The sequence below is a fragment of the Trematomus bernacchii genome, unplaced genomic scaffold (assembly GCF_902827165.1).
Source record: "Trematomus bernacchii unplaced genomic scaffold, fTreBer1.1, whole genome shotgun sequence".
Taxonomy (NCBI): domain Eukaryota; kingdom Metazoa; phylum Chordata; class Actinopteri; order Perciformes; family Nototheniidae; genus Trematomus; species Trematomus bernacchii.
In genome coordinates, this window is record NW_022987828.1 from 10,039,337 (window position 1) to 10,057,787 (window position 18,451).

The window sequence follows — 18,451 nt, forward strand, 5'->3', positions numbered from 1 at the left end:
TTCATTGGGATCACATAGATATATTATTGATGCACATAAAAGAGGCTTGCATTAGCTTGACTTACATCTGAAATGTGTAAAGTGAACTCTTCCTTATGTTTGTGTCTTTCCTAACCTTCCCTTCCTTTCATTACCTTATCCTTCTTCTGTACTAATCTTTGGCAGCAACAGCAACTGCTGAGGCCATCTCTTCTGAGACCTGAGGTAGAAACCCTCCTGCTTTTCTTAATTCACAGGGATTGTAGTCCATTCTGCTGTATTACTCACCCTGTGTGCTGCTGCTGCTCTTCTTCTTCTGGTTTTCCCTGAGGAGTGCTGAGTAATTTCTTTCTCTGCCTCTCTGAAATACAGGAACTCTCAATGGAGTCAGGTATCGACCCGGGCCAGGACTACTACACACAGGACTACTATAATTATGACCAAGGGTGAGCATGCAGCCCATGACCGTCTCATCTCTCATCAGTCATACTCTCTCATCCAGGAAGTGATCTCCATTGCTAAAAAATAAAAATAACCTCGTTAGGACTTTATTTATTGTGACCTTGCCTTCCAGCTCCCATTTCTTAGATCCTTGAGGAATAGAGGGAATATTTCCGAAAAAATAAATGATGAGCATCACTTGTGCTTCTCCTTGAGCTGTACATATCATCAGAGCATTTACCCTTTCTACTCCCATCAAATGAGATCAATTATGCTGCCTTGAGTCAGGCACCTCAGTGTGTGGAAGTGTTTTTCCATGGTGTAATGAATAGAGGGAGTTTTGGCGTGCCTGTTACATAGCCCATATGGTTTAAAGAGGAAAAACATGCAACTCAAAGCCTTAACAGCTGCTGAGAAATTGTTATTCATTAAAAGCTCCCGCTCTACGGCAGGTGACTTGCACCACAAGTTTATCAAAACAGGAAGATGTGTTTGCACTTGTAAAGGCTTAAAACTGTTAAGTTAAATCTGATGAATGTACATATGGAAATGAAGTCTGGTAATTGCCTGTAGTTACTCACCAACTTACCTTACCTAAGCTCTACAAATTACCACAGCTGTTGCTCAGGTTGTCTGAAATACGCTGGCTTTCATTCGCAACAAAATGTAATTATATTTGAATACTAGGTCACAAAGTTCGTTATAAAAGCTGCTATTGCCAATGAGTGTACCATCACTGTGACCCGATGCCTTTGATGTGCGATGTTCTGTTTGCATTGAGTGGCACACTTTTACAGCCGTCATGCTTATCATTTAGCAATCAACCGGCTGTGTTGTAAGCTCCCCTCATCATGTTCTCAAGACAAAATTACCATTGGTCTTTTTCCCTAATGTATTATTATAGAGTAAGAAGAGTATCAACATTCAAACTGTTGGAGGCCATCTACCACACTAATGCAGATAACCGTGAAACACTGAAAAAATAGTTTTATGATTAAAATGTTAAACTGTTCAGTGACTTAAATGGCATATGGTGAAACTGTTCTCTTCTAACTGGTTGGATTAATAGTCACATTTAATACTCCCCTGATGAAGGCCAAACATGCTCTGGAATAATAATACAAAAACAGCACATTGGAGAACAGTTATGCAACCATATTTGATGATAGGCTTTAGGCATCAATTATTGCTCAACAAGTTCCCATCTCAGCATGTGTTTGCATCTTTGTAATTTATTAAACTCCTTTGACAAAGATGGGCGAATATGTACTCATCTATATTTATTTTAGGAAAAGTAGTTTCCGCCTTTTCTTTTTCTCTATTATATTGCTCCCAACTTACAAAGTGAATACTAGTGATTTTTGCTAATCTTCACAGAAATTATTGACTATCTTGTTGAAGATATTGCCAATAAAAAAAAAGACCAAAAGCAGCAGTGAATGGGGGCAGTGTAATATAGCAACTTGGATTAATAGATTAATTAAATAATCATTAACTTATTTTTGCTGGTTTACTTTAGGAATTAATAAAACGATTAATGCCAAATGTAATCCACATTCTTTCTAAACTCTGTTTTTTTTCACATTTATTTTATTTATTTCTCAGGTACGACATTCCTCAGTATGGCAGTAGGAGGAGGCTAATACCTCCAAGGTATGATGAATATGGAGAGGTGATCATGGAGGATGATGGGTATTACTACGGTCCTCGTGGCACTGAGGTATGCCCTTTCCTTACTCTACGTGATAATGTAAAGATTATCTTAACATTGTGTGTGTTTTTTAAACAGCAGTATTAACATAGTGGCTTTTTGATTGAAATCATTGCTAAATTAAATATGACTGTCTTAGGACCAGGGCAGAGGCAGGGGCCGTGGTGGAGGTCCATCTAAGAGGGTTGCATTTATGCCAGGGGATGAAATCGAACAAGCTGAGCCAGCAAAGGGGGGCGAGCCTTCTAAGGCTGCCAAGAGACTGAAGTCTGTCATGAAACTCAGCAAACTCCTGGCAGCTAGCAAGGGGGGAGTACAGCCGTCTGATGCCGGTCCTTCTGGCCAATCTCCATGGAAGAAAGCCAAGATGTTCAAGATGTTTGGTGCCGGGAAGAAGGACAAGGATTATGCCAAACTGATGTCAGCCCGCCGCATTGACAGCCAAGAGAGTCTGACAGGCGGACCAGCAGTTGTGGGACCAATCGACACAAAGTCTGATACGCGTAGCAAGCTCGGTAAAGTTTTCAGGAAAATCAACTTAGGCAACAAATTGCAGATACGGAGGAAGTCGAAGAGTAGTGTGAGCCAGGGCTCGGCCACAGGCAGCGAGCGAGACGAGGAGGCTTCACAAGTAGCCAGTGAGGATGACAAGTCTAAAGTGTCAATTAGTGTGACAGAGAGTGAGCCAGAAGCAGGTGCAAGTGGAAGCAGTAAGGAGAAAGACTCTGATGGGGAATCCTCTGAGACAAGCAGTGTTGACAGAGATTATCTGAAAGTAGACTTGGACCGTGATGATGCCAATGAAAGCACTGTGGACTCAGAGGAAGAGCCTGATGAGGAGCCAGGGGATTCTGATGAAGAAAGTAAGTCCAAATCAGAAGGAGAAGAAACGGAGAAGGAATCTATCAGTGAGAAAGAATCTGGGACTGAAAAAGAATCAGATTCGGAAAAAGAGTCAGAGTCAGAGAAGTCGTCGGCTACAGAGAAAGAATCAGAAACCGAGAAAGATTCAGACTCTGAGAAAGAGTCTGAATCTGAGAAAGAATCTGAATCAGGAACAGGCACAGCAACAGAGAAGGAAACAAGCACAGAAAAAGATTCAGGGACAGAGAAAGATTCTGATGAAGAGTCTGAGGAGGAAGAGGGTTCAGGGAGCACTAGAGAAAGTGGGTCTTCTGCCCGCTCTTCCATGAAATCATCAGCTACAGAGTCCAGAAAGGGAAGCAGCGCATCAGGTGCAAGTGGCAGCGGCAGTGGTAGTGGCAGTGGCAGTGGCAGTGGCAGCGGCAGCGGTAGTGGCAGCGGTAGTGGCAGCGGGAGTGGGAGTGGTACCAGAGAAATTGGCAGTGGTAGCACAAGTGGTTCTGCGTCTTTATCTGGTTCAAGTGTTAAGTCATCAAATAGAACCAGATCATCAGGAAGCGCAGTTACCTCCGAGAAGTCTAGTGAAGAACTCAGTGAAGGCGAGTCAGGAACAGGGACCGCCAGCGAGGTAGAGTCAGTGTCAGGAAGTGAAGGCTCTTTATCTCGAGGGTCCAGCCAGAGGAAAATGTCTGAGTCAGAGTCCGTTGGTGGGTCTTCATCCGTCAGTGAGATGACAGACCAGAGTTCCCTGAGCAACAAGACCGGTACAGCTGGTTCCCGTTCCACCAGTGGCAGCCGGCATTCCCAGAAGTCCAGCCTGAGCCGTGGTTCTGAGGACACAATTACAGAGGAGAGTGAAGAAGAAGACGAGGAAGACTCTGAGACTGCTGACGAGAGCAAAGAGTCAGCCAGCGAGCTCAGTGATGACGCATCAACGGGGAGTTCCAGGAAGGCGTCTGGAGACCCTGGGCCCTCTGCACCCTACACTGGTCCCGCTTACAGCTCTGATATCAGAAGCATTGGTAACACCTCTGTAGAGACATACGGAGGACTGTCCCCTATCACTGAGGTGGACGAGGACGCCATCTCCTCTGACAAATCTTCAGTCAGTGGCTCCGGATCTGGCAGTGCATCGAAAGACTCGACAACGTCAGATGCTGATTCAGAATCTGAAGGAAACTCAACTGCCTTCTAGAGAGATATGGTCCACTGTGAAGTAAGAGTGAATAAAATCAATTACCCTTGCATGGGAGTGAAGAATTATTGCTTGCCACTACAGTGTTTCAAGCTTCCACCTTTTCCTCATTTCCCTTAAGCAAAACACTTTTGTGGTTTCCTGGTGCAAATGATCAGAGCTCTGCTCTATTTCTTACCTCTCTGACTTATTCTTCTCTTTGATGTTTCCTTGGTGTTTTGATGCCTTTACATGTTGTATAACATTATGCTCTTGTTTTTGCTGTGAGATTTTGCATGTGACAGTACTATCTGCTTTAACTGAGTGTTTTTTCTGTGAGTTTGAAATGATTACTTTCTGGGAACAGTATTATTATTGTCCATAGATTTCTCGCCGTAGATTCAATTCTAACAGAACTGCAGATAGGTAATCAAAAAATTGGATTTCATGTTGTCAAAGGATATTCTTTCATGTTTGAATTGATGTGCTTTAGTAGAACAACAATGTATCTTAAAATATATATTACTGTAATGCCACCATTTAAGGATTGGACTTTAGTATTTGTATGTGTTAATGGTTTTGGGTTAGGCATTTTCAGCACATGATAGTCCTTAAATACATGTGAGCATACATTCCCCCAAAAAACATTTAAATTAACCTAAAAAATATCCAGGCCTTCTTTCTGGGACAAGGGAGTAAAATACTGTGAATACTGTTATATTGATACTGGGTGTAGAGTATAACTCAGCTAGCTATCGAGAAACGTGTGTATACTATACCTTGTGAAAAAAGAAAATGATATATTGACCTTGACTCCCTCTATCCTCCTTAGCCTGGGAAAAAGCCACGGATCAAGCTGGTGGTAGATCAGGAGAATGAGACCAGCTCCACAGGAGAAGAGAGCACCACAGAGACGCAGAGGAACCGACTCCCCAACAGCCACAGCAACATCAACGGGAACATCTACCTTGCACAGAACGGCACTATTGTCAGAACTAGGAGGCCACCTCACCCAAAAAACTTGAATATGGGCTCTCCTTGTCGGCTTGGTAAGCATTTTAAAAAACTAGACAAGTTGGGTGTGACTTATGAAGAACCCTCTAGCATTATTAGCATTGATGGCACAGAAAACGAGACAGAAAATGGAACAGGAACATGTGTTCCCCCTAATGTGGACGTCAACCTCAACACTCGGCCCTCCTGTGGCTCCCTTGGATCCTCCATCAACGATCTTAAAAGTTTTGGGTCCAAAACCAATATTGCAAAGGTCTTGATTGACAGAAACAGCAGTGGCCAGTTTGTCAATGAGGAGCAAGAGACTTCGGTTGACAACCACAAGGACAGCAGAGAGACACTGGAGTCCCACAGTGACCACACTTTATCAGACGAGGAGGAGTTATGGATGGGACCCTGGAACAGCCTACACATACCAATGACAAAACTCTGACTGACCATGTAGAAAGTTATTTTAGTTTTTGTTGTTTTCGTATCTTTATCATGTTGTTTTTGTTAAGAAAATGATCATGAAAAAATGGTGTGCCTCAACTGGATAAGCTCCAACCACTGTCAACGACACTTGCACTTCAAGTCAAATTTTATTTAACCATAATACATTATGGCCTATATTCACTAAACGTTTGAATAAGATGGAAATATAGAGCTGCAAGGCAATGGGTGCCTCAAAGAAATCTGAAATGTTATGTGAATAGTACTTGAGTTTTTGTTTTAAACCCTTAATCAGAACACCAGATACGCCTCTTTTATTGAGTGATACCATGTTTTACCTTCTTTTACCAGCCTCACTTTTTTTTATCCTGAAACAGGTCTAAAGAGATTGTTATTCATTTCACTAAATATATTTACAGAGAAATCAAGGTGTGTATATGAAGAAATTGTGATAATATAGTCTATGATAAAGTCAAAGAAAACGTATTTTGCTAATAGCATTTTAATCGCAAATGATTAAGATTGTCAGATTATTTTATGTTGTGATCACTTGACAATGTTTTTGAAGATTTCTGAAAAATATATCAAATTATTTTTGTCTATTTTGTATCTAACAGGGATGGAGAATCTAACATATGACATTAAAGACATAATATCCGCATGACTGTTACCGCTGTATTTCAGAGATATGACAGTGTCATCATGGTGTTTTATATGGACATTTGTAACTACAGAATATGGTATTTTCCAAACCTTATATGATGCAGATTAACTCTGTTCATGGTAATTTATTAACTGACGCATCAGGCTCCAGAAAGAGGTGGAAAAGGACTATCCAAAAATATACGAGATTCAACAATAAAGTTCTAACCCTATTTACATGTGTATTGAAAAGCATAATTTCAGGCATTGGCCACGCTATCCTTACTTCAATGTCAATGTGCTTTTGCAAAGGGGGTAATGTTAACAGCAACTCAGTTTTGGAAATATTAAAAATGCTTGTGTTTATAAAGATACATTCCTTGAGAATAGGGATGAAAGTTGGATATAATGGAGCAAAAAGTGTTAGAACTATGCAGCAAGTTCATAAAAATACAAAATCTGCAGAAAGAGGTCTGTCAGAAAGAGTCCTTCTCTATGCAGTGTGCTCACTTTCTACAGAAGAGAAATGACAAGTCACCAAACATAGGGATATGGGTAGTTACTGTATCTCTGAAACACAGTATGAAGTACGCCAGGCAGTCTGAGAAACTGACATCTTCTTGAGCCCACTCTTTCACCTGTCAATTCAAACATGTTTTTAAAGATGGCAGAGATGGTAATCCAAAAGGCAAGGAAAATCTCAAGCACATTCTCTTCATTTGTTTCTCAGTTTATCAGAGATGAACACATCTAACACATCCAGAATGACATTTACAAAAAGTGTCCTGCAGTCAATCAAACTGTGAGAATGCCAATCAAGTTTGCATAGTTCTTTGGAGGCTGAAGTTGAGAAAAGAGCAGGAGCTGAATGCCAGAGTGAAGTAGCTTCAAAAAAGCTGCTCAGAAAATAGGTCAGGAGGGAACCCTTGTTCCCACCACAAAAAGCCTGTTGTCCTTAAGAATCAAAACAAAACTCTGCAAGATGCTGATGGAAGAAGAACAAAATAAAGGAGCAAGACCTGCAGGAGAAGCCTTACAATCAGGATGCTTAATTGTCACTTGTTCTTTCTCAAAACATGCCGATTAATTTTTGTATTTTGAAAGACAAGAACAGTGTTCACTGTCTTTAAGAGCCACCGTCTCCATTTTGCATACACGCTCTCAGGATCTGCCATTAATGACGGGAACAGCACTGTATAAACCATTTTCAGTGCAGATGGGTCTCAGTATAATGCCATTTCTTTAATAAATCTTCCAAAACCTTCAAATGAGAGCCTATCACAGAAATGGTCACCACAGAAAAAATAATTAGAAGTAGATATGTAATGCATCTGTGCCCTCGTCTTCTCGAATACAAGGACATACTTCACCAATCTCTTTTTGGAATACTCTCCTGATGAATTAGATTATAGCTGGCTCAACGAATAATGGAAGCGTTTCGACTGAGCATTTCCGTCTGTCACAGGATTATGTCCCAGGCCTTTTTTACTCCCCACCATGATCATCTCACTTAGTAGATTAAATACAGCAGTATGAATGGACATATCCCTGTGGTAATTAATTTTGGCTCGAGGAGAACCCACATACCAATGTCTCGTATAATAGGATTTACTTTTTCATTGGCATGTTGCACTCCTAAGGAAATCGGAAGTTTCACTGTTCACTGTCACAACAGTGCAGTTATCGGTAGAGGTGGAAGAAGTACTTAGATCTTGTACTTAAGTAAAAGTAGAAGTACCAGAGTGTAGGAATACTCGGTTACGTAAAAGTCCTGCAATAGCATGAAAATATACTTAAAGTACCAAAAGTGAAAGTACTTATTGTGCAAATTGGCCCATTTAAGAATGATATATTATATGTTTTGATTATAATTATTGATGCATTAAAGTGTTATCAAAGCTGGTAAGTCAGCTAGTTCTAATGACTTTGTATACTGCGGGGTTGTGAATGTACTCCAGGTGTAACTAAGTCTTATTTAAGTGTTGATTATATTTCGCATTGTTAATGCAAATTTTAGTGGAGTAGAAGTACAATGTATCAAAAAATTGAAATTGTACTTAAGTACAGTACTTGAGTAAATCTACTTAGTTACTTTACACCACTGGTTATCGGTCAGTGGTTAGACAACAGACTGTTTACTGGGATATGTTGTCATTTAAAATCCTGCTAATCACAGCACAGTCAGCAGATGGCGCTCTCGCTCTATGCATTATACTAGGACATTACGCAATAAGTAAAAGAATAAATAAGTGATCACCGCGTAACTGAATTCAAGTGTTCCACAGAGAGCAAACGTCACCTGTATCATCATATTTCCTAAAGGTAAACTAACTATAAACATAAACCTGGTGTTATGCAATGGAAGTTTAACTTGAGTAAAGCATTAGTTAGTAGGCTACCTGTAAGTTAACATGTAGATACGTTTAATTGAATATAGCTTAAAATGAGTGTCAGTTATTAAAATGGCGGACTTGATCAAAAATAATGTAGCTAGCCAAAGTTATGGACATTATTGCACCTTTCTGCATGAATGCAAGTAATTTATTGAGTGAACAAGTTATATATTTCAGAGTGAGATAACTGTTTGTTACTGACTGTAAAGTATAGCTAATTGATGCCATGTTTATATCAACAGAGCGAAGCAATAGGCGCTTTCACACCAAGTACTTTGCCGTACTTAGTTCCCGGTACTTAGTTCATCAGAACTCTTTAGTTCTGATGAACTAAAGAGCAGATCGCGTTCACACCGGCGGAATAAATCCCTGAGGGAGGATTAGGCAAATGAAGCCGCTGACGTCACTTCTTCTTCTTCTGCTTTGGGTTTACTGGCAGGCCGCAAACAACTTCACGGCGTATGCATGGATGTATAATAAGAACTGGATACAGCGTGGGAGGCGGGGCCTCATTCATTCCTATGAGAGATGCTCATTGGTGCATGAAGATAAAATGGCCCAACTTTCGAGAGAGCGAAACGTCACAGATTACCCGTCATGCCTGAGAAGTACCCGTATGTGCGCTCATAGAGCATGCGCAACTTTAACCACGCCCCCCAAAAGACTCGTTCACATTTAGCAGGTCAATTTGTACACGTAACAGCACCGCGCGTTCATGACAGCATGGTACTGGATTGTTATATGATGGATTTTGATATTAACGAGGCGGCCGCGGCAGTTAGAAGCTAGCGGCTAGCTAGTGATTATGCTAATTTACACATCAATCGTTATGTACTTTTATATTACGCTGTAACAGGATCTAGTGATATCCAAGCAACAGAGCTTAATTTAGCTCTGTATATATGTATATATATATATATACATATATATCTATATATATACATATACATTTATATGTATATGTATATGTATATATATATATATATATATATATATATATATGCTTGGATATCACTAGATCCTGTTACAGCGTATATGGAATATAACAAAAAGTGTATCTCAAGCCAGTTTCTCAAACTTACCTACCCCACCTTTAAATCCATTTCTCACTTATTCTGACAATGTACTTGTCCCCAAATAAAAGAACCCAATAAAAAGAGTTGTTAAATAATAGTGAAGTCACGTTGTTATAACAATAACTCACATTGTAATAACAATAACTAATCTCTCTCGGTTTTTTGTGCTTTGCCAAACGCCACTGTGTCAAGTGTCCTATTTGGGTTGCCGTACGGAGTTGTCCAATATGGCGGACCATCTCGTACATGCGCAATGCAGATCGGGCAGGGATGCAGATCGGGATGTGACAGCGTATACTGTATAGATGTATAATAAGAACGGTATACTGCCACCCGAAGTCCCCGGCCGGAAGTCCCCGGAGTTGGGGACTGGCTTCAGTAGAAGCTGCTGGGACCAAGCCCCCAGGAAGTGCGCCGGACTCTGATGAAAATAGTCGTTGTGTCCAAACGGAGGTACTACAATTTCCGTATCAGTCCGTGACGTCACTGGGCCCAGAAAGAATTTACCTTTTTTTACTATGTTCCATCTGAATTTACTCTGACTGAGAAAAATCTATATTGATTCTGACACTTCTACATCCAACTCACAGATGTAACCTTGCTTTGATAAAAGGAATTATTCATATAACCCTTTTAGAAGTGAAGTTGTAGTCATTTGTTTTGGGCATGTCATTTTCGAGCCTGAAACCTGAAAAACAGGCTCGGGGCTTAACAGGTTAGTTGTAAAATGCACTAAAAGCCGAATCTAGAAATTGGAACCTTTTTCTCCCCAGGAAAGTCCCTGCTCTCTAACAGGGACTAAAAAGGGGTGAAAAGGTTCGCAAAAAAAAGTTCTAGTTCCAGATCTTTTTGGTGTGAACGCAAAATCCCGGGAACTATCGGAACTATTCCTGGGAAAAGTACTCCGGTGTGAAAACGCCTATAGATGTAGGTGGTTATAAGACAATACACGTTTATAATATATAATATCCTACTAGAGCAATAACGTAAGTAAACATAACGTATAAGTATACGTAATGTTAAATCCCGGCAATTACCTTGTATTTTCATATAAACAAAGGCTATTTATTGCTTGAACAGAAATAAGAGTAATTCTACAGCTAAACTGTAATTCCTGTAAAAGAAAGAAATGTAATTGAGAACTTATCTTGAATATCTATTGGAAACCTGTGTAGAAAGCAATGTTTTTGTATGAGTTTTCAATGGCATTTAACAGTTTATTTGCAAGTATTATTAAGTAGAAAGTAGCTAATGCCAGTAGTATAAAAGCCCTTAGTATGTGATACGTGAGTTTGAGTATCCAGGCTTCTAACTTCAATTGTATTTTCATATTTCAACAGAAGTGTCATGTGTTGCAGCAGAGTGAGCCTTGTGTTATTTTTGCACACCGGCAAGCACACCTGCTGTGCTCTACAGAAAACCGCAGTCGTCACAGAGTCCCAGGTACATTCAAGTCAATTCAAATCAAGTAAAAAACGTATAAAAGACTGAGGTAAAAAACTACCTACAAGCAAGAGGATTAAATGTGGGGAGACCTTCAGCTACGAACAAAAAAAACTATCTTATAGAACTCCAGCCAGCTTAACAACGAACAAGACAATACCATTAAAAACTAGAGAATGCAATTCCTGAAGAAATTGCTTGTGGGAATGCTTTATGCTGAAAAGCTGATGTTCTGCATTGTTCTGAATGAGAGATAAACCTCTTACATGTGAACGTTTTGTTGAAGAACCGTAACAGATATCGGTGAAATTTCAAAGTGTGAAGCATGTCAAGGAACTTGAGCATCTGAAGTGTACTTTTTGTGTACTTTCGGGTTAATAATGTGGCCTTTTTGGCAGATGAACTAAAGGTGTGCGGCTGCTGTGGTGGGGAAAGATGAGGCTGAACTTACAATGGGGTTTAATGGAGACATGTTGAACGATTTTGTCACTTCATGCCCTCAAGAGGCATTTTGTTTAATTATTTTGCTTATAGGTGGGGTAGGTAATTTTGGAGAAACCAGCTCGAGTGCGCTGGAATTTGAAAATACACAGCCGGAAAAAATCTGCCACCTTCTTACAGAGCCCCTCCTCCAACACACACGAACGCGCACATGACCAATGAGGGCACGAGATAAGTTTGTGCACAGATGGAAGGCTGACAGGCAGGTAGGCCATCCAGTTATTTTAGCCGGGCCGGCTAAAATTATTGGTCGTGCTTTTTACAGTATTACGGCTTCCACAGATGACATTTTTTTATGGATTTTTTGTCAAAGCACTTAAGATATTCATTGCTATCGGGATGTTAAGAGCATTCCATGGAATATAACAAAAAGTGTATCTCGAGCCGGTTTCTCAAACTTACCTACCCCACCTTTAATTATTTTTAAATGTTTCAAGCTACGAGATGTTTTCCTACGTTTCTCATGAAAAATTATGTCTCAGGAATGTAGGGTTTGGGAATTATGGCAGGTTTAAAAGAAAATATGAAGGCAAAATTAAATCTGTCCTCCACTCTAGCTGTGACATCACACACTCTAAAATCTGAAGAAGGCCTCTTTACCAAGGTCTGAACAATGTTTAATATCTCTAAAACTACGAATCAGATTTAAAAGTTGTGTAATACAAATAATGTCAGAAAGATGTGCAACATTTTAAAGTTGGAATGAGGTTTCTGAGTGAAAGTATGAAGGAGCAGTTAACAGTTGAAGTTGCATGAAGATTGTTCAAGTCTGAAGAGTTTCTCCATTGACTTCCATGTAAAAAATGTGATGAATTATGGGATGTATCTCTGGAATTATGAAAGTTATGAATAAGAAAAGTAATAGCCATCGATTCCCGACCGAGCTGAACGTTTTGATGTTCGAACGGAGTTTCTGCGATGTGGAATGTGGGAGAAGAAGAGGTGCAAAATAACCCGGCGGAATAATAAAGAATTTTGTGCGTAGCATAACAGATAGTTGGAATGCTGTATCAGCATTCCCACAAAAATATGTAGGTTAAAAACATTTCACAATGCCAAGGGATCCAGCCTTGGAAATCAAATATGGCAATAATCTATTTAAACATGAAAAGGGTCCAGACAGTATGCATAAGTGCCAGACAACTGCAATAATTGCAATGCACACTTCAAAAGAATGGAATATAATACTTTATTCAAAGTTCATTATACACATACAACGAGAAGAGAGCTGTCATAGCTCTGTGGATGGCAATGTCCGTATAAAGATTGGTCCATCACTCTGGTCAACACTGAAATGTCTCAACAACTATGAGATGGATGCCAACATTTTATACAGCTTTTCATGTTCCCGAAAGGAATAATCTTTATGATTGCCCTGTCAACGTTGGATTTGAACAACTGTCTGTCGTCACTGGTGGATGAAGTTACAGTAGTGCCCCTGAACTTTGCTAGGCTTTTGCTGCATACTAGAGCATGTACGGCCAATCCATTAACAGAGTTGCATTCATCAAAATTGGAGAAGGAAGCGCAGGGATTGGAAAGCAGACCTTGAGCCAGTCATCGCCCACGTCATCACCGCCCACGTCATCTTTCGACAACATAACATAAGACTTAGGTTTTCAGAGCAAATGTTTTGCCAACATATTTACAGAGACATGGCTCCATGATAGCATCTGTCTACTGTAGTTGAATAAGTGAAGAAGGACAGCGCAGGACTCCATAGGGACAGGAAGAGGCAGACTCTTTATTTGCATCAATAATGCTTGGTGCTGACTGTCGATGGACAGTGTTTCCATGAAGTCACATTTTTGATGCAGCTTCTCAAGCTACTTTACACTTGCCTTTTTATCTGCTGAGAGAATTTACCATTGTTTTGTAGCAGCTGTTTTTTTTATCCTGACGCAAATAAAAAAAATGAACTACGGCAAAGCATTCCTTTTTTTGTCGTCCTTTGTTTTGTCTTATTTTCTTTGTACAGCATATATGGACTAGGCTACAACTGAACGTTGTGAAACCCTGTGTTCAGGAATGTTAATTGATGCTCCTTGAACACCCGTCCCTCACTTTTTGTGTCTGTAAATCATTTGGAAAGTAATATAGGCTTCATACTAAACAGGATATGCAGCAATTCATAAACTGATCAGAGTGTGGCCAGCAGTATTTCTGTACCCCTGTGTCATAATCTTCACCTCGGGGCTCATTTAAATGTATTTATACCTCCTGAAAAAAAGGCTCTCCCACAGTTTATGTGATGTCATCTCCCGAAGCAATAATTCTGTAATAGACCTGTAGATGTAAATCATGACAGAAATACTTCTCGTAGATTAATACATCTCAACATCTTTTATAGAAGGAACTATTCATACACCAGGGAATCCGCTAGGACCCCATTTACACGGGAACGCAAACTAAACGCAAACAAACCGAATACGATATAAAAAAAGTATTCCGTTCACATGAGACCGCTCGAAAGCGCTGGAGACGCTGTAGTACATATGCCGGGCCTGTAAGTGGCGCTGTACTTCCGCACGAGACCGCTCGAAAGCGCTGGAGACGCTGTAGTACATATGCCGGGCCTGTAAGTGGCGCTGTACTTCCGCCACAAAATACACGAAAAGCAGCGAAGAAGACCCCCGAGCATGGTTGCATGGTTGCCTGGTTGCCCTTCTGTTTATTCTCCGCGGTGGATTTACAGTAGCAACATGTAGTCCATGTCCACTTGTTGCTGATGGTTGTGGTAGATGAGCTGTAGATTTTGCACTAACATCTGTAGCATGGTCAGTAGCAGTAGCAGTAGCTACTGACAATAGCTACTGACCATGCTACAGCAGTGAGCAGCAGAGGTGGGGAGAGGCGGGGCTATGGCTTCATCGTTATCAGGAAAATTATCGTATAGGACGTACACACAGATCTATCCACCTTGGGACCCGTTATCGTTTTAGGGGTCCGCCCTTACTTTAATCAGTGCAACAAGCTCATGCATGCATTCAGATACTACTGTTGCTTTTTTAACAAGTGAACAAAGTCATTGACTTGCGCAGGATGTACTATTGCTGCAGCAGATAGAGCCGAGTTGCTCCTGATAATGTTAACATTCAATTTGACAGGAATGAGAAGAGGGAGCAACTTCACAGAAATACATCAATATTAAATCACCTTGCAATCAAATATTCATTGTGAATGTAAAATAGAAACATAAACTCAATAGGAATTGGGATTCTGATTTTTCTTTTTTAAAGAATATATAAGTGTCAACCCTGTGAGGTAATGATTCCCTACTGGCATTGCATGAACACATTTTTATGCCACTTGATTGCATTTGATAAAAATTAATTATGTTCTAGAGAGCTTGCCAGTTATCAGGGTCAAAAAAAGGTTTCTACGTACTCCTGATGCTTTTGCAGAGTATCATTTATATTCTGAAAACTAATCTATATAAGCATAATTCACAGTTCAGCATTGTTTTGCTCTCAAGGTTATGAATTATTTTCTTCCCTATACTGGCAAACCATCCAACTTTAAAACACTGACGATTCAAGAGCCATGGAAACCTTGACAATACTGCATAGAAATACTGCATTTATAATTGTGGAGAACAAAACAAGAGTTATCATAAAGACTCCCAAGTTATGCATTATTGTGTACAAGGTAGGCATAGTGTTAAGATTACTGTTTGAATTGTGTGGCTGTGTTTGTTGATCTTTATTCATAACCGGTCTTAAAAAGCAAATACGGAGCAAATAAATCTAAACACTGCTTGTCATAAATGTGTAAAGAGATGTTTGCTGGCTGAATCCAAAACATAAGTATGCGGATTTGATTTTCTTTGTGCTTGGCAGGAGTGGCTAAGACATTAATACCATTTCCACTTGCTCAGTTATGTGCAGGTAAGCACTGTTCTCACACCAGAGAGAGATTCACCTGAGCATAGCCTATATAGGATATCCTGGCCTACAGCAGACAATATGTTAATCTACCCATGAGTCACACTAAAGAAGATTATCACAAATCCCCAACGGAGGCAGGAGGAACTCCTCATAATACCTATCTGTCACTATTGCTTGTTGCATGCCCAGACATGGAGGGCAGGACTCTTTTTTTTCTTGAAATACAATTATATAATTCACTACCTCAGTCTTACAGTACATATATTCATTCACTTTTGCAAAACATATTGAGGATAGGAATATAACTGAAGAAAAAATCGTGTTTTCTAACATTTCTGAACCCAAGTACAGCGGCAGAGAGTTGTATAGTTTGCCCTCCACAGCCACTGTGAAATTACGGCCTATGAAATGCATCCGGTGTATCATCATTTCTGTTATGCAGTGAACTCTGGCTTTTTACTCATTAAACGGGGGCACAATGACAGATGGGAATAGTTCAATCCTGTAGTGGAGACTGGAGCTGGTTGCAGGTTGGTTATTACAGTGGAGCCACATTAGAGGGTGCTGTGCAATTCTGTGTATTCCAAACACACCATCTGGTGTAGGGGCATTTCTTTGATAAACAGCAAAGCTTTGAGGTGAAGGTCCTTTTTTTAATAAGCTCAAGCTCCGATGATTCTCTTTGAATTCAAACAAGGTTCATGTGGGGTTTCTGATTCTGGGATTGTGTTGCACATTATGTACAAGATGCTGTGATTACAGTTGAACTTTTAAGTGATGATCTCAGTGGCCTAAAGACATTCAACAGAATACAATATAGAGATGATGATGAATTCAAACGGTAAGAATTGTATGATTGTGAAGACATTGTTTCTAAGATGAAATGTATGGAAATCTGATTGATTTACAGGACAGGGACCATAAAGGATTACACAATCATAAATATTTTGATCTTATCTTCACCTTATTCTTCCAGTAAATCACCTGGATAATTTACTGCAGGAGCATTGTCTTTCTTATTGTGAATCCAGCCTCTTTGTCACTTATCCATGAGAACCATGATGTTCCCTTTGCGGTGCATCCCTGACAGCTAGAAATCTGTGGTTTAAAAATGTAAGTGTTCCCACAGTGACAGATATACAGACAGTGCCTACCAGCTCACCAAGACTTTAACTTTCTTATGATATAACTCTAGAGAAGTCTGTCATTTTGCGACAGATCTTTCAATTCTGATCTCTTTTTTTTTTACTATGGACTTCACCTACCTTCTAAAGGTACTTGCAAATGTAAATTAGTTTGTGTTCAGATGAAGGGGGAGAGCTCCAGATTATTTATGTAACTTTAAATAGAACCACAATGGAGGTCTCTTGTTTACATGTTCTGTGGTGCAGGTGATGTACTGGTGTACAAAGTTCATGGAATATAGATTGCATTTGTTATATAACAATAAGTATATGGACAATACTTGGATATCCGAAGAGATGCAGTGCAGATTTTGTGTAACTTTTTAAACGGTATAAAACACATGTGGATTGTTAAGGACAAAATTGGGGTTCAATGAAATGTATTAGTTTTGCTTCTTATAAAGAAACCCTTAAGTAAAACAGAGAAATCCATTTCAACCAAAGTGATATTCTGTTATCTTGAAACTCAAATGAGCAGAGATACAGGTACTTTCTTTATCCAGTAGTGCCAAATGAAGTTTGTGTTATTTAATTATTTTGCCCATCTCTGTTTTGCAACAGCTGAGGCGCTTTTTGGGTTTGATGTTTTTGCAGCTTGTGATATCTCCTTAATCCTGTTGACAAGTGACGGTATTGTAGGAGCTTTGGCTTTTACTGATCAACGCAAAATCCATCAAAGCTTCCCCCTCGGCTATAACATGATTACCACACTGAAGTCCATTTCATAAACATCCTGCGATTCTCTTCAGGGCTCTCAGTAGCCTCTAATTTCACCGGTGATCAGTTTGGTTCTCACCTTTGCAGTTTTGCCCTGCAGCTCATCCACCTGTTAAGACACTTAACCCAGCGACACTTAACCCAGCTACTTCACATTTCAGCGCACTGCTGATTTCCTCTGGAGTGCGATGGAGTTGAAAGTCTGATCGGAGTGATAGCAGGTGAAGCCAACTGAGAATAACTTTAGGAACCCTTATGACCCTGTGGAAGCATTATATGTCCTATTTTTGGTTGGCTTTAGAAACATTTCCAATTATTTACTACAATTATCTTTGCCTTAATCCTCTTAGCATTAAATGCCATGGTTAATAAGTGTTAATTATCTCTCATTCACTATATTTTTCTAATAAGAACGGAGGCAGCAATAAGGTTGTTATAATAAGATGTATGTTCTCTATTTTGGTTAAGGACATTGTGCTTTATCTCTGAGGTGCAAGGGAGATTGCTTAACCCAAAGTACATTAAACATTATTCAAAAATGTGAAAGGGTAGCACAACCCAGTCAATAAGGACAGAATACTATCGTTCCTATAGTTTATTGTCTCACATCACATTAAACCGAGCTTAACAGTGTCATGACTTTAAGCACATCCCGTTCTTCTTTGAAAGTATAAAGACTAGAGTATAAGAGTGAAATGATACAAAACTCAAGACAAACCTCATCTGATGTTCGCCTTGAACCTGCCCGGTGTGCAGTAACTTATTTTTGAAGCTTTTCCAGCCTAATGTTAACAGATGTTGTACACACACGGCCACAAGATGGCGCCTAAAACTCACGGCTGTGGCTTGACATCTCTCTGTGAGATGAGAAGGCAAATTAAGTGATGGCAATTGCTTATAAAGAGGTGGTGCTGACAGGGTGGGAATTAAATTAATACTTTTGCCTTTTTTTTTAACTCTGTTATGACAGTAGAGGCTCTGCTGCAAGGCTTG

General features: G+C 39.8%; 1 protein-coding gene across 1 annotated transcript in view; it reads left to right on the plus strand.

Annotated features, from left to right (window-relative positions):
• The window catches only part of pcdh15a (protocadherin-related 15a), a 159,696-nt gene extending 153,215 nt beyond the window's left edge, over positions 1-6,481 (plus strand). The window contains exons 34-36 of the mRNA XM_034151808.1: positions 352-425; positions 2,026-2,140; positions 5,002-6,481. Coding sequence (XP_034007699.1) covers positions 352-425; positions 2,026-2,140; positions 5,002-5,616 — 804 coding nt within the window. The 3' untranslated portion in view covers positions 5,617-6,481. The remainder of the gene's footprint in view (positions 1-351; positions 426-2,025; positions 2,141-5,001) is intronic.
• The last annotated feature ends 11,970 nt before the right edge of the window (positions 6,482-18,451 follow it).